The sequence below is a fragment of the Rhincodon typus genome, unplaced genomic scaffold (assembly GCF_021869965.1).
Source record: "Rhincodon typus isolate 14 unplaced genomic scaffold, sRhiTyp1.1 hic_rhity00002715, whole genome shotgun sequence".
NCBI lineage: Eukaryota > Metazoa > Chordata > Chondrichthyes > Orectolobiformes > Rhincodontidae > Rhincodon > Rhincodon typus.
Window position 1 is genome coordinate 4,875 of NW_025968353.1, and position 20,126 is coordinate 25,000.

General features: G+C 38.9%; 1 protein-coding gene across 2 annotated transcripts; it reads right to left on the reverse strand.

Moving 5' to 3' along the window:
• Nucleotides 1-289: 289 nt before the first annotated feature.
• On the reverse strand, nt 290-20,126 carry septin7 (septin-7). 2 transcript variants are annotated; one of them, XM_048593368.1, is made up of 6 exons: nt 19,402-20,126; nt 8,551-8,676; nt 6,479-6,499; nt 4,586-4,721; nt 3,985-4,130; nt 290-966 (listed from the first exon to the last, which is right to left on the reverse strand). In XM_048593368.1, the coding sequence occupies exons 1-6, from the start codon at nt 19,410-19,412 to the stop codon at nt 927-929; spliced, it is 480 nt and encodes a 159-aa protein (XP_048449325.1). In that variant the 5' UTR covers nt 19,413-20,126; the 3' UTR covers nt 290-926. The 2 variants fall into 2 exon arrangements, with proteins under 2 accessions (XP_048449325.1, XP_048449326.1); XM_048593369.1 differs by lacking the exon at nt 6,479-6,499 and having other exon boundaries at nt 19,402-19,498.

Below are 20,126 nucleotides of genomic sequence, written 5' to 3' on the forward strand. Positions count from 1 at the left end.
CTGCCTTTGGAGACCATAAATTCCATTGAGTAAAGAGATCCAAGCTTGATTGCACTTTGCTGGAGAATGGTGCATTAATGGCTCCAGAGTTTACATGTAACGAAGTACGTGAAGTCAGTTACAATAAAATGCAAGAAAGTATGTTGTTGAATTCCCCGCCCACCCCCCTCATTATTTTCTAACATACAAAAGCTATGCTTTTTAAAATTTTTCAGCTGGGCAATATATGAAGTATCTAAATTAATTGTTACAATAAGTGAAGCCGTTACAAAAAAGGTAAATGAGTTGCTAGAGAACATTAATTATTTAATGGAAACAGCGAAAATCTAAGACAATACATTATGCGAATGGCTGAGTTTCCACACAAGCCCTATAACATTTCTGTACATTGTGGGGACAGGAGAACACTGAAAGGTGGAAAAGAAACTGGTGCTGCCCAGAACTAAAATGTGTTAAGACAAGACAATGCTATAGCTGCGCCATGAGGTTTTTGTGTTATTTCTGAAGCAGAGAAAAGCTGCAACAAGTTATAGCACTGTTTCTTATAAACATCATTCAAAGTTCCCACATCTATGGAAGAACAGTCAATATTCTGTAAACAATCAACCACCAGAACATGATTGCATGACAGTAACACATTTATCTGCATAAAAAGGGAGGCATCAGATTTTTGTTTAAAAAAAATTCAGATGTTGTGTCTCTACATGCATTACCCTAGATAACTCAATACTTTTCTAGCTTCCTATTCTAGAGACTACAAATAGAAATTAATGTACAAACATTGTATTAGATTGGCCATATCACATGCTAATACATTAACATTATAGAGATAATAGGTGCAAAGTTGAATCCTTTCAAAATAAAGAAAAAAATTAAGTCCAGGGCCGACAAATTGGCAAGTTTGTAATTTGGTGGTCTTCAACGTTTTAAAAGATCTTCCCTTTCTTCTTGTTCTTTTCCAAGGTCCTTTGAAATAACAAAATACATAAACATCAGTAATACTCATCACGTAAGTTGCTGAAAATAGAACAATAGAACTTTTAAAAAAAGTACATATCTTAATTCCTTTGATGCCTCAGTTGGAATATGCTAAACACCAACGTTTAGTTAATTGGCGTCAGCTAGAATAGCTTACAGGCATAGCAATAATTAATTATCTTGAAGGCTGTTGTGATGCAATGATAGTCTCCCGATCTGACCCAGGAGGACTAGGTTCAATTCCACCTGCCCAGAGGTGCATGATGCATCTCTAAATAGGTCAATTAGAAAATATCTAGTTCAGTATCTCAGGATGTGGGTAGGAACCAGGCTATTGTCAAAAAGCAGGGGCATTTTGGGGATTAGACTACTATTATAGAAGGAATTAAACAAGTAACACTCTTGCCACAGAGTTAGTACATCATGGGTTCAATTCCTTTGCAGAGCCTTGAACAACAGAAATCCAGGTTGGTGCTACAGTGCTGTATCGTGGGAGTGCAGCACCAAGGATAGTGTGCGCACACACACAAGATCCAAATCATCGTGTAGCACTGTTTAAAAGAACTGAAGAGTTCTCTACAATATCCTGGCCAATATTTATCCCTCAGTTTGAATCTCACTGAAGCAGACTGATTCATCAAATGCTATCTATGGAATCTTCTGCACAAATTTGCTGAGATGTGCTTTCAACAATATCATTGTAACTACACCTTTATACGTACTTCATTGGCAGTATTCCTCTTTGTATCTTTTAGTTACCTCAAGATATCCCAATGTAAATAAAAGTCTACCCTTCTTATATTCATGGTCAAAGGCAGCTAATACTCAAAGCCCACAAGAACAGTAATGTGACAAGTTACCAAATACCTAACATAACCCATGGTTATCGCTTGAAATTACCTGCTGCTGGTTCAAGTACTAAACAGGGCACAACTGGAGCAAATAGTACTTTATAGCAAAAGTTTACACCTTGCCCCATTACTGGGCAGCAAATTTTACGGTCAGCTATATAGAGGTCAATGAATCCATTGGTGATTTGCTTCTCTTTCAGGAGTCTGTAATTTGTTGAACAAGTTAGAAATTGCCACTCGAACTGACTATTTCTAATAGTTCAGATGTTGGAGGATTGTACAAAGACTAAAGCCAATGTCAACTTATCAGAGAAAACTGTCATTGTCTGAGAACTGTAAATGGAAAATACAGAGCAGTGAGCCACAGATATCTTCAGAGTTCACCTAAGTGAAACTTGTGTTGCCAGAAAACTGCAGTTCTCACGCACTGAAGCATGGGCAGTTTACGATTAGGTCACAGTTTCACATTGGAGTACTGTGTGCTGATTAAAGGCATGCTGTTTAAAGCAACAGCATGACAGTCAGGGCACAAAACCTGTTTTTTCCTGCTCTTGTTGAGATTTCCTTAAGGGCCATTTTGCAGGTTTTTATGGGCCATCTTTTCATTCTCACTAACTCTACAATGTGACAGTATCATATGGTAACACTACATACTGTATACATGTTGATATGCGCAGTATTTGGACTCAAGCAAAATGAGAAGAATTCAATATTCTCCATAATTATCAACCCTCCATTAAATTTAAACACTCAACACGCAAAACATCAATTTTCTAGACACAGTATTTAAGATGGCACAAGTACACAGGTGTCAGCAAAAGCTTCCCACTATTTAACACCACCCCCAAAATAAAACTAACATACATCTACACAGAAAAAGTCACAATCCTACATGCCTTCCAGATCAGTGAGGTCACAGCATTTGCGTCTCAATGGCATAGACTACCATTTTTACTGCATTTCTGATTTAAATGTAGCAACTGACAAAGTATTCATTACAGTGGCATCCATAACATTATCCCATATGGTAGACCCTGAACATCCTGAAGCTGGAGATACCACATTCATTTACAATTAGTTACCTCAGTAACGTTTCAGCTTTTCCTGGCTCACAGTTTGTTCAGTGAACTTTGTTGCCAGATTTAAAATATTCTGGCATCTTCGCAGCCAACCAGGTTTTTCCATGCCACTGACTTCACAGTTTCATGCCCATCTCCCCACCCCATCCACTTACAGCCTCCTTGTCACTCCAGTCTACCTCCTATGAAGCCTTGTTTTCTCCCACATCAACTTTATAGCCTCCCAGTCTCACTCAAACTTCTTGCACTATTCCCCATCTCAGCATCCTCTGTCTCCTTGGCAGCCACCTCCTTCCCATTCCCAAAACCTGCTCCACAACACACCCTGGCTGGCAGATGCCAATACTTTACAAAATGCTCACTGACCCTCCTATTACAGGCTGCTTGCTTCTCTCCTGCATTTGTCACTACTCATCAGCAGCAAACATGGGAGAGAAGAAGCCCGTGACAGGAGAAGCAGCTCCTCACCATTTCCATCAATTCCACCTCCAAGAGATAACCTTTCTCTGGTCATCCCACCAGTAAATTTTCCACGACATTTTGGAGACAGTTTCACCCACCACCCTGTACATTTTGAGCAGTGGTGCAAAATGTAGACAACACCTCTGTGTGAGGGAAGTTAACTAGTGATCAGGACAGCTTTGAAGGTGGAGAAAATACTTTCACAGGAACTATGACACGGATTAGATTTAGTGAGAGTTTTTAGTTAAATTATGAGGAATTTGAGTGAATAGGGTAGTGTGTGTGTTCTGGAAGTGAATGATGCGGAAACACAAATTTAAAATAATTACAGAGGAGATATTTATTTATATACAGAGGTTGTTAGCAGCTTAGATTTAATCTAACAATTGACAATATACGGCTATGGGGAAAATTAGGAGAGTTGGGCTATTTTTGGTTAGCTATAACAAATAGGCAGAAGGCAAATGTACTGAATACACTCCTAACATGCTATAAAATATCTGTAGCGCCAAGCGCTGACACCACCACGATCACTATCGTTACTTAAATCCAAAAATGGTCAATCAACACATTTGTACAGAATCAAGCATGTGATGGGGGAGGGGAGGTTGTACCTGGTGGAATCTAGTTTTTGTTGCTCCAGAATGCGCTGTTGAGCCTCCCAATTCTGTTTCTCATCTTCAAACTGGCGTCGTTTTTCTTCAAGTTCTTTGTGCTGTGCCTCTAAATTCTTCTTCATTTGCTCATGGCGTCGCTGAAGCTAAAAGACACAAAGCAATTACGTTAAAGTGGTTTCAAATCACTGTTCCCAAAGTGGTGTCCCTGCTATTTCTTATTCCAACATCTTGCTGTCTTCTGCACCCATGTTATACCTAAAACGTTGTGATCATTCCATACTCTTCTGGTACGAGGATCAAACATCAATATTTCACTGCAGAGGGAAGGATGAAGGAGCAAGTTTCGATAAGATGTCACTTTGTCACTCATCCTCAGTTCAAATACTTCCTGCTGAAATTTGCAGATTAACTAAGCTGTTTCCCTCCCCCATGAGCCCCAATTAATGGTTAAAGCAAACTGATGGGATCTGCCTAGTTATACTTCAGAATTTGAGAATTATTGTACTTAGTGAAGCAATCTCACATTGCTACATCATAAGTAATGCCTATTTTGAAATCCATGGATACAAATGTCAGAAAATGAAAAATATTTTAATACCTCTGCTTCAGAATCTTTCAACTTCTGAATCTTCTCTTTAACTTTCATTTCAAAGACTTGTTCCATTTCCATCTCCATTTTCTTCATCTTTGCCACATGCTCTCTCCGTTCTTCCTCCATCTGGGCCAGAGGGCTTCTACAATCAGTAAAGAGGATTCATGAGTTAGTTTCATATCATACAATACAGGCACATTAAATTTTGAAATACTGTTTTCAGTTTCAGGTATGCCAAACCCATCATAAGTACGTCAATGCAATCAAATGCTTTCCATACCATCTGAACTTTGAATCCAAAAGAGAAATGAAATAAAAATGACTTCTTCATATCTCTGGAGAAATCATTGTCCTCACACCTACCAAGTCAACATGAAAGTTCAAGGACAGAGGGACATTCTCCCTTGTGAACACATTACATCAGTACATGAATGCTGAGACTGACAGTTTAGTTTCCCTAAGGGCTTCCTTATTTCCTTAGTTATTTATGCTAACAGCTCCAGCTCCTGTTACAAATTTAGGAAGATTTCCTATTAAGACTGCAAAGGTGTAGTGTTTTTCTCTCAAGTAAAACACATGTAGCTGATTTTACTGATTAAACTACTCATTGATTGGACAGTGAATGAAATCTCTCAAAACTGTGGCAAAACATTCCAGAAATAAGATCCAATTTCAATTGATCCAATTGCCTATTTCAACAGGAAACTTAATACTTGCACTCGACTCTCCTCAGTATCTACAGCCAAAGTACTTGACTGATAGATATATCTTCATCAGATGGAGAGAAAAGGAAAGGCGAGTGTTGCAAAGCATTCGTTGACCTCCCAGTGGCACATACACCCAATGAAAACATCTCCAGATTTGAAAATATAGATCACACACAAATTAATTAGCACTCAAATTTTAAAAACATGCTGGCAAGTTTACACTGGGACAAGTGATTTCAAAGCTAAACATCAATAAGATCACAGGATTTCCGAAGCCAAGTGATCGATACCTAGGTAAAATCGGAAAAGTAGTAAACGGGAAATGCAAGGCCAGCCAGATGAATCTTGAAGAAGAAAATCCCAGTCATCCTGACAGAAATCGTTAAGTTTCAAGATCAGTGTACTAAAGGTAACAGCAATCAAAAGAAGTTGTTCTGCGTTATTGTACGACACCACCTTGTATCCTTTGATTAAAGTCACCAGCTTCCATTTCTCCTAGATAGCCAATCAGAAGGATGCAATCATAAACTGAGTCATTAATATCAATGGTGATGATGGCAGCACCATTTACACCTTACTTCCAATGAACAAAAAGAGTGAAGAGAGAAAAGGTTCAGTGCATTATACTGTTGAACAACAAGAAACAAGACTATTGGATGACATCCACTCCTAACAGGACTTGTGTAACTGTGAAAACAGAGGAAAGCAAAAAGCAGTTCAAGGCCTTACATACAAGCATCTATGCATCGAAGTATTTTCATCCTTCCTGTCATCCACCCATACATTTACAGAAAATGTATGTTTAACTAGCCAAGAACATCTGCTATGAATACTGTTCCAAAAATAACATTGCTGAATTATAAAAGTCAAACTTATAACTTCTGTAAATGTCTAAAGAAATTGCGTATATCATTCTATTGTGTCAGTTTGAAGTATTTAAGTTTACTTTCTCATCTTAGACATTATATACAGATATTTCAATCATTCATTGTTTCTATCACCAATTTTTGACAACATGATATATTTTTGGAACAAGCAGCGTTGTTAAAATTAAGAACACCTTGTGATGATAACAAAGAAATCCCCACTCGATGTCAGCAAGTTAATACTTTTGCGTCCAATGGAACTGAAATTCAAGTTGATGCTTAAACGTATTGGGACAGTCTTACAAATAATTTAAACAACCACTTACATGCCTTCAACTGTGTCAAATCTAAAAAGAGAAAGATACACAAACACTTAGGATGAGGAAAATACAGCTTTGCATTAAATTACATGGAGAGGTTATAAAGATGAAATAGAACATGTAAAAATCGGATATAATGCGATTTCATTCAGTGGCTCAAATGTGTAACATTCAAGAATACAAATCTACAAATATTCAGAAGTTCCCATGATATGCAAGGTACCCAACTATAAATTGAACTACCTACTTCCTGCCCTGCCACTAACTGAAATTAACTGAAGTGGCTAAAGAATTTAAAATATAATTATTTGGTGGGTTTCATCTTTGGAAGACTGTTATATAAAATGCTCAGCTACCATATGAAAATAATTTGGCATAAAGTTTCACTGTTTAGTGAGATGGTGATAGCAGAAAAGAAATGTATGGCTCTTCAGCTATTAGCCTTATTAACTGCTTGCAAAACTAATCTGCTGGACAAGGCATAGGATAGGAAAAAAGATAAGAATCTGACCTTCTGCTCTTCACTGTCCTGAATAAGTCTGAGTCATTAAGAAGCACAACTTGTTTCAAAGTGCTACTTATCATATTTACCTCACAGCAGACATTTAATTGTACATATTACCTTGCACATCACAGGTATTCTGACTAAGTTGGCACAAGTCAACTTTATTCACAATCACTTTATATTCCAAATTTCTTGGCTTGAATTCCTAATCTTTGAACAACTTATTTCAGCTTTAGAAAGACAGTATTTCTTCTGAACAGTACACTCAGTTTAGGGTTTAAGCTGCAAAGCAGCCTCCGGATTTTGAAAGCAATTAAATTTGATATTCTTTTACCATTTTACAGTTTTCAAAAGAAAAGTTACCTTCAGAAATACTGTCTTCAAACTCCATGTTTTTTAAAATGTGTATTTCCTTTATACCAGTCATGTGAAAGAACATGGTTAAAAACATGGGCCAGTGAAAATAATTCTTAAATGTTAGCCCAAGAACAATATTTCAGAATGCATATTATCTTAAAACTGCAGTAAAATTAGCTCTAAGAAATTTAATAGTTTAAAAAACAAAAAAGTCAAATGACAACAGCTAAACACTGCGCTCACTTCCACCATCATTTCCCACAAAACAATCACTGTCATTCCTGCCATCAAATCCAAGTATGAAGACTCAATAATTCTACACCAAATCGAGCATTAGTACAAGTTGATCTTGTGCACTGTCAAATACTATAGGTTACACTGAGTCATACAGCACAGATACAGACCCTTCAGTCCAACTCATCTGCGTCATATCTGCATTGACCTTGAAATTGCCTGTCCATTCATTTGGTCGTGATCGAGTGCATGGCATGGACAATTACAGAACGAAATGGTTAAATATCTCGGTGTCAAGCTGGATGAACACAGCAGGCCAAGCAGCATCAGAGCAGGAAAGCTGACGTTTCGGGCCTAGACCCTTCTCCAGCATCTGCAATTCCTACTATCTCTGGTTAAATAGCTCATTGGTTTGGGATAGCAATAGAGTTGATGCTCTCTGGAGAAGAAAACATTTATGCACCCGAGTTCAAAAGCTGCGTATGTGTTACAATATCTCATGTCCCATCTCAAAAGAAACTCCATATCTTGGCTAAATGCAGATCAGCAACATTCACACAAGCAAATAATGACAAGTCTCTTCTTACGTAAGAGATAAGCCAGACCTTTTGAGCATTCAAACGATTGATGCCGATTCCCCATTTGTAAAATATTCTAAAGCACCCACAACTATCATTCATGACTCTACAACAGCAAATTCCACTCAATCAGTTCAGAACGCACAAACTTTTGGGAAGCTAAGTGCTTCTTGTGGAAATGGAACAAAAACAAAGCATTTTAAGCACAACAGATTGTACAAGGTTTTCAGATGCTTGCTAGCTGGGAACATAATGAATAAATGAGAATTTCATTGAAGCATGTGGGAGAATTTTCAAAAATCCTTTTCAGTAGTTTGGATGAACACCACTTACTTTGTGTAAAGAGGTCGAAGCATTGAATAAAAGCCCAAAACAGTAAAAGAGGATGGAAAGTAGTTTCTTACTTGGTCAACTGTCCTTTGTTTTTATTGTTATCGACACCATTATATGTGACTGCAGCCAATTTTCTGCTCCTGTAGTTCTCATAGTGAACATTGTTCGTTACATCTTTCAGATCTTGCATGTGAGTTCTGTGAAGACAAGGAAACTAGAGGTTATACAATCCTCTAAACGCCATTTCAATCAGTTTCCAACTACATAAGTCATTGTTAATATTTGGCCAAATTATCAAATACTTCATTTTATAACCATTAACCAAAAATATTGCTGAATACAACTTAAAGTGACTCCTAATGCAAGTCTGTTTCAGTTTAAGCCGTTTATCTGAAGAATTATATTTCATTTTAAAATCCAATTCTGCAACAAATCTCAAGATGGCTGACAGGTTAAGTGAATTTCAAAGCTATTATATTGAGAAAAATCACAATGATGAAACTGCCAAAACTTTACAAGTTGGATATCTCCAGGAGTTTCACCAATCTGCGCCCTCCTCACCAACCTCCAGCCTGTGTTCATAAAACATCATGTTCTACACATTAAAAAGGCATGACTCCATCTTAAAATAAACAAGCTTTCAGGCTCCATGTGTGTTTGAATGAAAATTAGTCTACACAAAATGTGCATTCAAAAAGACAAATAGCACAGTCTGCTCCTAACAGCTGGTTTAATAGTTTCAACTGAGATAGGTCTACATCAGGTGTAGGATGCTAACTGTGCAACTAACCTCCAGAGGGCTGGCATAGAACTGCTTTTTCACAGCATCTTTTCCAGAAACAGTCAAGCCTTGTGAATGCAGAGATGCAGCACCAAATGGCTGACAGCCATTCAACAATCAAATCTTTATGCTACACTTGCTAGTGCCGATCTTGTAGAGGAATAGAAATAAGCCTGCAAACTATTAACTCTATTCTTTCTTGTAACACTGAAGCAGAACACAAATAGCACTGTAGTCTTCAAACTTATGAAATAGAGAATACAAGACTATAGCAGAGAGTATTTGTTCCTTTTGAAACGAGCCAGTTTTTGAAAAAAGACTTTGTTCTAAGCTCCTATTTTTGTTACAATGCCAAAGTAAATTCCATTAATGTTCAAACTAATCCTCAGAGATTCCCTAGGTCATGCTTTAAAACTCAATAAAAGATGCTAACTTTCTGAAATGCAAACAAAAAACCAAGCTTTTGTTTTCGCTTGCTCGAGTTTTTCCACACCCAGAACTTAAGTTGAAGAAATCTGTACGCCAAAAGGGTAGAATAAGATTTATTCGATGACCTGATACTCATCCATTTTATATGACACCTGATATTGTGCTTATTTTCCAAATTTGAAACTCCCATTTGTGAATGTGGAATTTGAAGTAAACAGTTCAGCAATTCCCGTGGCAGAGAATTCCATGGGCTCAACACTCTCTGGGTGAAGAAATTTCTCCTCATCTCTGTCCTAAATGGCCTACCCTGTATGTGACTCATGGTTCTAGACTCCCCAGTGATCAGGAACATCCTGCATTTACCCTGTCCAGTCCCGTTCTAAATTTAGAGGTTTCTACGAGATGCCACTCATTCCTCAAAACTCCAGCAAATACAGTCTTAACTAATTCTCTCACTTCATGTCAGTCCTGCCATCCCAGAAATCAGTTTGGTAAACCCCTTTGTTGCATTTCCACCATAGCCAGAACACCCTTCCTCCGATCAGGAGACAAAAACTGCACAGAGTACTCCTGGGGTGGGTTCAACAGGACCCTGTACAATTACAAAAAGACATTGCTGCTCCTGTACTTCCTCTCACTAGGAAGGCCAATATACCATTTGCCTTTCACTGCTTGCAAATTTGCTTTCAGTGACTGGCGTACGAGAACACCCAGCTCTCAATGCACATTCTCCTCTCTCAATTTATAGCCAGATAATAGTCGGCCTTCCTCTTTTTACTACAAAAATGGACAACCTCACAATTATCCCCCTTCTACTACATTTGTTCACTCATTCAGTTGGTCCATATTTCACTGAAGTATCTCTGCATCCTCCTCACAACTCACCCTCCCAAAGAGTTGCATGTAATCCACAAATTTGGAGGCATTATATTTAGATCGCTTATCTAAATAATTTTTGTTCATTCAGATTCTTTCCTGTCTGCTAACCAGTTTTCTATCAATCTCAATACACTAACCCCAACCCAGGCACTTCAAAAACGCCAATCTCTTATGTGGGACTTTGTCAAAACCCTTCTGAAAGTCCAAATAAACTAGATCTACTTCATCACCTCTACTGGTTACATCCTTGAAGGATTCCAGTAGATTTGTCAAGCATGACTTCCCTTTCATAAATCCATGTTGACTCTGTCTGACAGAGCCACTGTTTTCCAAGTTCTCTGCTTTGAAATCTTTTATAATGGACCCCAGCATTTTCCCCACCAACATCAGGCTGACTGGACTATAATTCTCGGTTTTCTCCCGGTCTCCCCTTTTAAATAGAGCGATTACAAAAGCATGTGTGGAACGGGCTGCCAGAAGTGGAGGAGGAGATTGGTACAATAACAGCATTCAAGAGGCATCTGGGTGGGTATATGAACAGGAAGGGTTTAGAGGGATACGGGCTAAATGCTGGCAAATGGGATTGCATTAATTTAAGATATCTGGTTGCCATGGACGAGTTGGACTGAAGGGTCTATTTCTGTGCTGTACAGCTCTATGTCTCTGAGTACCATTTAAAGCCATTCCGCACATCCCTCTACATAAAATCTGCACTAATGTTTTTGCCCTTAATGCTTCTCAGTTCTTATTGTTGGAGATAATACCCATCTGCACAATTCTGTCAATTTCCTCTTTAACCAGCAATACAACATCACCACATTTTCCTTTGTGTCTATCCTTCCTAAATTCTTTGGAGATTGAGTTCCCATCCTTGCTCATGCCATAGCTACATCTCCATACCTCAACGATGTCATACCAGTTTTCATCTGGTTGTGCAATTAATTCATCCACTTTATTGCAAATGCTGTGCACATTAAGGCTCAAAGTCTTAAAGCTTGTCTTTTTAACACTACTTGTTCCACTCCCATTATTTTCACTGTGTCCCTATTTGATCCTGGCCCCTCTGCCTATCACTTTTCTTGATCCCATCTACCCCTTGTTCTTGTCCTAATTCCTCTTTCTCGGACTCCTTGCATAGGATCCCATCCTCCTGTCATCTAAGTTTCCACAGCCACTCTAGCAAATATTCCCCAAGGATATCAGACCCACTCTGCACACATGGAACCCGTACAGTTATTTGTTTCACTTCCCCCAGAACGAGTACTGTTGCCGGAGGAATCTGGAACCATGCACCTCACACCATCTCCTCAGCCATGTATTTATCGGATACATCCTATTTCTTTTGACTAGCACACGGCACTGGTGACAATCTTGGGATCATTATTTCCGAGGTCCTTCTTTTGAACTTATGTTTTAAAATACGTTATTTGTATAATATGTACCACAATCTCTGGCAGTCTACCCTTTCCCCTCCAGATGTCCTTTAGCTGTTCTGAGACATCTTTAAGCCCAGCACCAGGGAGGCATCCTAGAGTCTCATTTGCAGCCAAGGAAAAGCTGGTCTATTCCTGGAAACGAAAATTCTTTGTCAGGAGATGCCTACAGGAACAGCATCAGAAAGATTCTACACGCCCCGACACACTCATCACACTACCCTACAATCAGGAACACGTCAGAGCTCACCACAAGACTCCGACGACCGCTGGGCATCAGACTGGCACACAAGCCCACATCAACCCTACGACAAGTGCTCACCCGAACTAAAGACCCACTCCCCGCCATGGACAGGACCGATGTCATCTACAAGATCCCCTGCAGAGACTGCGAGAAACACTACATCGGACAAACAGGAAGGAAACTAACAACAAGAGTACATGAACACCAACTAGCTACAAAAAGACAAGACCAATACTCACTCATCTCAATCCACATGGACAAGGAGAACCACCACTTCGACAGGGACAACACCAAGATCCTGGGACAGGCTAGGCAGAGACAAGCACGAGAATTCCTGGAAGCATGGCACTCCACGGAGCATGCTATTAATAAACTCATTGAACTCGACCCCATATACATTCCACTACGGAGGAAACCCGGAAGTGAGGCAATCCATCGCAACGGACCCCAGCATTTTAAAAACCAGGCGGGAAAACACAGCGACGCTTCATCAGAGGCTGCACTGAGGATGTTACCAAGCACGATAACAAAACATCTGCGGAACAACAAACCAGCTCGGCGAGCCAACGAACCTCAACTAGAGGGCATAGGTTTAAGATGAAAAAGGGAAGATTCTTAACGGACCTGAGGGTAACGTTTAACACAGAAGGTGGTGCGTGTATGGACCAAGCTGCCAGAGGAAGTGGTGGAGGCTGGTGCAATTACAACATTTTACTGGCATCTGGATGGATATATGAAGAGGAAGGGTTTAGAGGGATATGGGCCAAATGCTGGCAGACGGGACTAGGTCAGATTGGGATGTCTAGTCTGGGTGGAAGAGTTGGACCAAAAGGGTCTGTTTTGGTGCTGTCGGACTGTGTGACTCTACAATACTCCAGGTGTTGTTTCACCAAGGCCCCGCACAATGTCAATATCCTAATTTCAATTGAGCAGAACTTTTGTAAAGCATATGACCTTCAGCAACATGAGTAGGTCCATCCCTTTGCTTTTAATAATTAAAAAAGTAAAAAATGTAGTGATTTTTCCTGTTATGAAATACCAAAGGTGATCTTGTTTGGAAGCAGGGGTAAGAGAAGGTAGAACACATGCCAAAATCCCTTTGTTTTGATAACCACTCTTTAAATATAGATCAAAATGGATCTAATATTACTCAAGTATCTTATGTATTGACATACGTGACATACTTGACAGCTTTTGAAGTTCTGAAACAAAAAATGTATTATTGGTGAGAGAATGCAAACAGATGTAGCTGACCAGAGTGATCACACAAAACTAACAGCTGCCAAACACCCAGTTTTATCAAGATGGTAGCCCATTTAAAAAAAGCTGAAAACTGAAACAGATAACACAAAATAATTACAAAGGCTTTAACAACATCACTAATAGAAACAATTGATTAAGTTAAATGCTTTAAATGTTATTTGACGCCAGCATGTTTGTTGCTTTCAGTTTTCTGTAATTCAATTAATTTCTCTATGCAACACAGCTTAAAGCTGCTTCTCTCTCCATTTTGATTATCAGCTAAACTCACCCCATGAATTGCAATGGAAAATGAACTGAAGCTATTAAGACATTTGCTAAAGTTGCAAACTCTGCACTGGTGTTCAGTTTCCTGGGCTCCAGTCATTTATGTTTTGTATGGTGATCGCACATTGACAGTAAAGTAGTGGGCAAGGGTGGTGGGGCAGAGAATAAGAGAGAGGAAGAGGGGTGACAGGGGAGAGGGGACAGGAAAGGAAGGGGCAGGGAGGGAATTGAGCCATTACAATGAGAATCAATGTAACAAACAACAAATTGAAAAAAAAGTTACTACTTAGGCTGTTCTTATTGTGTGGACACAATCTTTCAAGAAAGCTATTCGAAACTTGCGTGTCATTAAGTTACCATTTTGGTAATTGGATGCTCAGGTATAAGAGCAGAAGCTGCTTGCTAAGTTTAAGAGGATACTAAAAGTCATTTCATTTTGTAAATGTTCAGGTCTGCACCTCAAAGAAATGGGAACTTCACCTTAAGAATGTTTCTGAAAATGTTGTTTTATTTTTGATTTGTGTAATAAAAGATTGCCATTTTCATTATGCTACACATTGGGAGTGTGCAGTTGTTAAAATAGTAGAATTAAATAAAATATTTAGGCTGATGTGACCATCAAACACACAGGCTTTATACGAGATCAATTTGGGTATAGTTCCTTGGTAACAAGTCTTGAGTGCTAGCTATAGCAACAAAGTGACTCAGGGACTGCATTATCATTTTGTTCTTGGAATTTGGACGAAGCAACATTTAATCCCAAAGCAGATCTTGCTTAAAAGCTTCACCAGTTAGCCACTTAACTAGAAACATGTCACATGCAGGACAGAGTAGGGGAGACTGATAGGATTTCCTCCCCCTTAACTGGAAGGCATTATTCTCACCACTCGAAAGCAAGAGGACCCCAAAGTAGTTCAGTGCTAGGTAACAAAAAGATACTGGAAAATGTGAACAAGACCCCACAAAATTTTCTTTTGACATGAAAATTTGCAAACAAGACACAGTGGTGATATTTCATTTTGTCAAGATAGAGTGCAGTATAAAATGACTTAGATTTCCAGGATTGCGACAGACAGTAGTTTACGGACACTGAACTGTACGCATGGCTGCTAGAAGATGTCAAAGTCCTCAACAGGTGCATGAAGTTGCATAGGTCACGACTGAACTACTCCCATGGGTGGTACTGATTGTATTACATCACCATAGCATAATATAGTGTTTGACTGGACTTGTCAAATTCATTCAATAGTAATTCCACCCCATTAGTGGAAGTGACAATGTCATCTGATAATAGGCCCGCAGCTGACATTCTTGGGGCCTTAAGGTAGTCAGTAGTCTTGCTGAAATTCTGAACAGTTTACAGAAAAGCTATGCAATGTTATAATGAGTCGTACATCAGATGTGCTGCATTCACGAGATGGTTATATCCAAATGCTATCTTTAATCATCTTTAAAAAAGCAAAAGCAAAGTCTCAACTGCAAATGGAATTAATTCAGAATAATGGCAGGATTCCAGAATGAAAGTGCAATCTATCATGTAAGAACATTATAGTAGCAACATGCCATTAGAATTTTGGAACATGTTACAGGGAAGTCATCCCTTGTAGTTTTTACTCCTAAACAACAGGGCTCAAAGGACAATGAGTATCTTTTTGGTTAGAACTGCTAAATAGCAGGGGTCAAAAGGTAATGAGTATCTTAAACTTAAATGGGGACATGATGTCAGGCAGTCAGGAAAAGCAATGCAAAACATTTTTGTGCATTAGAGGATTTCTTAATGCTGCCCCTGAGGAAAGGGAAAAGAAGGATAGTATTTGAAGGGCACTGCAATTAAGTGATGTAAGCTGCACTGAATGCATGGATAACATACTGAGCAGATGACATACAAAAAGAAGCTGCCAATGATGAAATAACTATCAGAACAAGGACAACAGAGAAAGGAATGCTGTATTTCTGTAAAATATATGGTCAAAGGGGCATTTGCAAGGACATTTTGGGAGAAACACAAGGAATAGTTATGGCACGTACTTAAGTGGATTGATAATTAATTATATGTCCAAAGGATAGGGGTATAGTGAGAATCACAGAATCCATACACAGTGAGGAAGCAAGCCATTTGACCCATCAGGTGCACACGGATCCTCTGCAAAGCATCCCAGTCAGACCCACACCTCCCCTATCCCTGTAATCCTGCATTTCCTACAGCAAACAGCCTAGCATGCACATCTTTGGGCTGTGGGAGGAAACCCACACCAACGCGGGGAGAATGTGCAAACTCCACAGTGGCCTGACAGTAGAATCGAACCTGGGTCCCTGGTGCTGTGAGGCAGCAGTACTAACCACTGAGCCACTGTGCCACGCAATGTTCCTGGACTAAGCCAGAGGTCCAGGATAATAATCTGAAGACATGGGGTTCAAATGTCAGCACAGCAGTTGGTCGTACTTACATTCAAGTGATCTAATTTAGAGCTTAAAGCTTGTTCCATTAATGGTGTAAACAAAACTGTCATTCTCATAAAAGCTCATCATTGGTTGAATGTTCTTTACAGAAAGAAATCTGCCATTCTTACCTAGTTTGGGCAACGTAGGATTCCAGACCCACAACAATGTGATTGAATGCCCTCTGAAATGGCCTAGCAAGCTACTTATTTGTAGCAATTAAGAGTAGATACACCTACATGCCAAAGACACCCACATTCCATCACACATTTAAAAGCCTACTGATTATGGGGTAGGCAGAATGGCAGAAAATGGGTACTGAGTTACCATTTACTAGCAGATGCAATTGTTGCTTTCAAGCTGTCAAAAATTTAGAAGTTCATAGACAAAACAACCAACATTTTCAAGCAACCATTGGGTGGGAGACAGGTTTTCAACCCATCATAAGCTTGCTGAGGAACTGGAAAGTTGGCTTAAGAAATTAAAATTGAAAAGTTCAAACTGTGTTTGAATAGTGGTTTTAATAATGACTAAGGAAACACCCATCTCTTCTAATTTGGGAGTCAATGATCTTTGGAGCACAGAATGCATTACCACAGGAATTGGCTGAACCAGCGATCAATGCTGCTTCAAAGTAAAGATTGGGCTACACTTTTGAAGGAGAAATAGAAAAGACTGAAGAGAAATCAGGGCAGTTGGATTAGTCTGGCAAATAACCTCAATGGTATTCCCCTATGTTGTAAACATAAACAAAATACCACAGGTGCTGGAAATTTGAAATATTGAAACTACCATCTGCAGAGAGAGAAACAGGATTAATGTCTTAGGTTGATGACCTCTGATCAGCACTGGAAACAGGAAGTGCTACAATAGGTTTTAAACAAATACAGAGGTGAGGAAGTTGGGGAAAGGCATGTACAAAAGGGCAAATCTAAGATACTGTGGCAACAGGCAGAGAAACTAAGCCTATTATCCAAGATCCCAAATACTCAGTGATACAGTGATTTCCTTGGGCATGCTTCAAGTATAGTATACTGTACTCGCTGCTGAAAATACCATTTTCTCCACATTGGGTGAACAGATACAGACTTGTTACTTGTGCTTTGCAGAACACTTCCATTCAACTTGAGCCTAAATTCCGAGCTCCCAATTACCTGCCATGTTAGCTATGTCCCACTCTGAATTCAGAGTCATAATCATACAATCTCAGACTGAAACAGCATGGAAACAGACCCTTGTAGTCCAACTCGTTCATGCCGAAGTTTCCCAAACTACAACTGTCCCATTTGCCTGCTTTTAGCCCGCATCCCCCTCAACATTTCCTAGTCAAGTACCTGTCCAAATGTCTGTTAAATGTTGCAACTGTTACGTTCTGAAGTTCAACACTAATTTGAAGAGCAACAGCTAATATTTCAAATTGGTACTTTACAGCCGTTTTACACTCTATCCCAAGTTCAATAAATTTCAGGTAACTGCTAACGCCATGCTTTTTGGACAGCAGCATTTGGTGCTGATTATACTATTCAGATTTCCACCTTCTCTGGTTCCCGTCTTCTGTTTCCTTGTCTCACTATCATCTCTTGCCTTACACCACTTCCATGTTATCAGTTAGTTTGACCATATCACAGACCTTCCCTTTTGTTCTTTTCTTCCTACTCTTCCCACATCTGTGCTTCCTTAAAATCTGTTAAAACTAAAATTTTCCAGTTCTGCTGAAAGGTCATTGAACTGAAATATTAATTCTGTTTCTCTCTCCACTGATGCTGACAGACCTGCTGAATATTTCCAGCATTTTCCGCTTTCAGTGCTGCAAACGTTAATAGCTCTGTAGAACAGTAATCAGACTGGGAAACTATCATTGGAACGAGAAAATACCTGCTAGTTTACAGGATGCAGTAAAGTATTTGCAAATCTTGTGGTATCAGTCAATTTAGCATGGTAGTGTAAATTACAGGACAACATGGGGCTCATTGGTTTTAGGGAGTATTGTTTGTATTTCTCAGTATAATATTCCAGGAAGGACATCCTGGTATCGCAATAGATGCAAAGAGCTACCCATTCATTATTTGACGTCAGATGCCCAATCTACCAGAGGCTAAGTAAACAGAGCTTGCTCACAAACAGCAAGAGGAAGATAACAAATGAATCTTCAAATATTCAAAAACCTTAAAAAAAACACACGTTAAAAAAAAGCATGGGCAGGCTGAACCTAAAAAAGCTTACTATGGCCCCAGTATGATAATGGGGCAAGCGATGGATCTTAGGAGCAGGTAAGTAAATAGTAAGATCAGATGTTGAGAGGGTGAATACAGAATGTATGGAATGGACAGCACAGGAGTTTCATGTCTGTCTGGCACACCTATTTGGCAAGAAAATCAATTGAGGGATACAGTCCAATTAATTGTATTTGAACTCTTGGGATGGCAGAATCATCTTTTCCAGTCCTGTACATTTCTATGCTTCAGCAAAATACTGGAGCAGTATAATTCATAAAACATTGTGTGAAATGGAAATGAAAACTGTGAAGAACAAGTTAAAAATTATTTCGTTCTCAACAAGGGTCACTTAACCCAAAACGTTAACTCTGATTTCTCTCCACAGATGCTGCTAGACCTACTCAGCGTCTCCAATTTGTTTTTGCTTTTGATTCACATCATCCGCAGATTTGAGTTTTTAAAAAATCATTTGAGATTTATTTGAAATAGCAAATTTGCTGCCATTGTAAATATCGCTGAAATGCAACAAGTTAAAAATGTCTTTTTTTTCTTAAAATGCAGTGGTTATTACATCTCCAGATCTTGAAGAAAAGTTACACCATTGCCGCTGAATAGATAACGAGAGAGAATTCAGGTCACCTGAAAACAATGCACTGCAGCAGTGCAAGATCAAAAATATAACAAGTCTCCAAAGCAGACCAGGGTTGACATGCTTGGTACAGGTAGGGACCAGACTGACATGCATTTACAAATATTGCAGATGTAAATCTAGAAGAACTTCTGGCACTTCTAACTTTGGCTAATACTTCAGAGGCAAATTTCAAACACTACTGATTCAAAACGTTTGTTTTAGCTTTGCCTACATGGAAAAAATAAGGCCTAACAATAATAAGTCACATGAGGCTGAAGCCACATTTTTAACAAAAAAAAAATCAGGTACTAATTGCTGGATCAGTCAAACATGCCCACCTTACCTGATCAACATGTTTCGTAAGATTGTGAAGTCACAGTGCTCACTATTTTCAACTGTGAAAGAGAGAAAATTTATTGCATTAGGTGATTTTTATATAGCACATATGTGGTTAGATGTACTTCATGGTTTAGAATAAAGCTGTCACATGCAACAATATTGCAAGTGTTTGTTAATGTAGTACATCACATTGCATTAATGCACCTATTATCAATGAGCGAACAAAAAAAATTTTTTAAGAATTCTTAGTGGTAACTTGAAGATTCCCATGTCTGATATGACACAGATGAGCCCATGATGCCACAGTTTTCATTGTCACTTAATTCAGTGGTAGCAGGTTGTCGGAAAGGGCAGCTATTTCAAAATTCAGCTCATGTTAAAACAGACACTGATACAGCCGCGCAAAAATGAAGTTGCACCAAAATCCAGTATAAATACTTCAAGGCCATTCTATTGTCTTAAACTAGTTGTCTGCAGTTCAACAGTGTAACATATTAAGTAACGGTTAAGAATGAATTCAAAAACAAAATCAGGATGGATTCTGACTGTACATAACTTCAAATTACATTTATTGAACAAAGTAACTAAATGAAATGCTGTTTCACTTACCTGGAGTTTTATAGAAGGAGCTATTATACCCAATGTTATACCTTAGCTTGCTGGACACAAGCAATGACAGTAGCAATGTCAATTGGTCCAAGTTACTAAAAAGGGCCCAGGAAACTTATT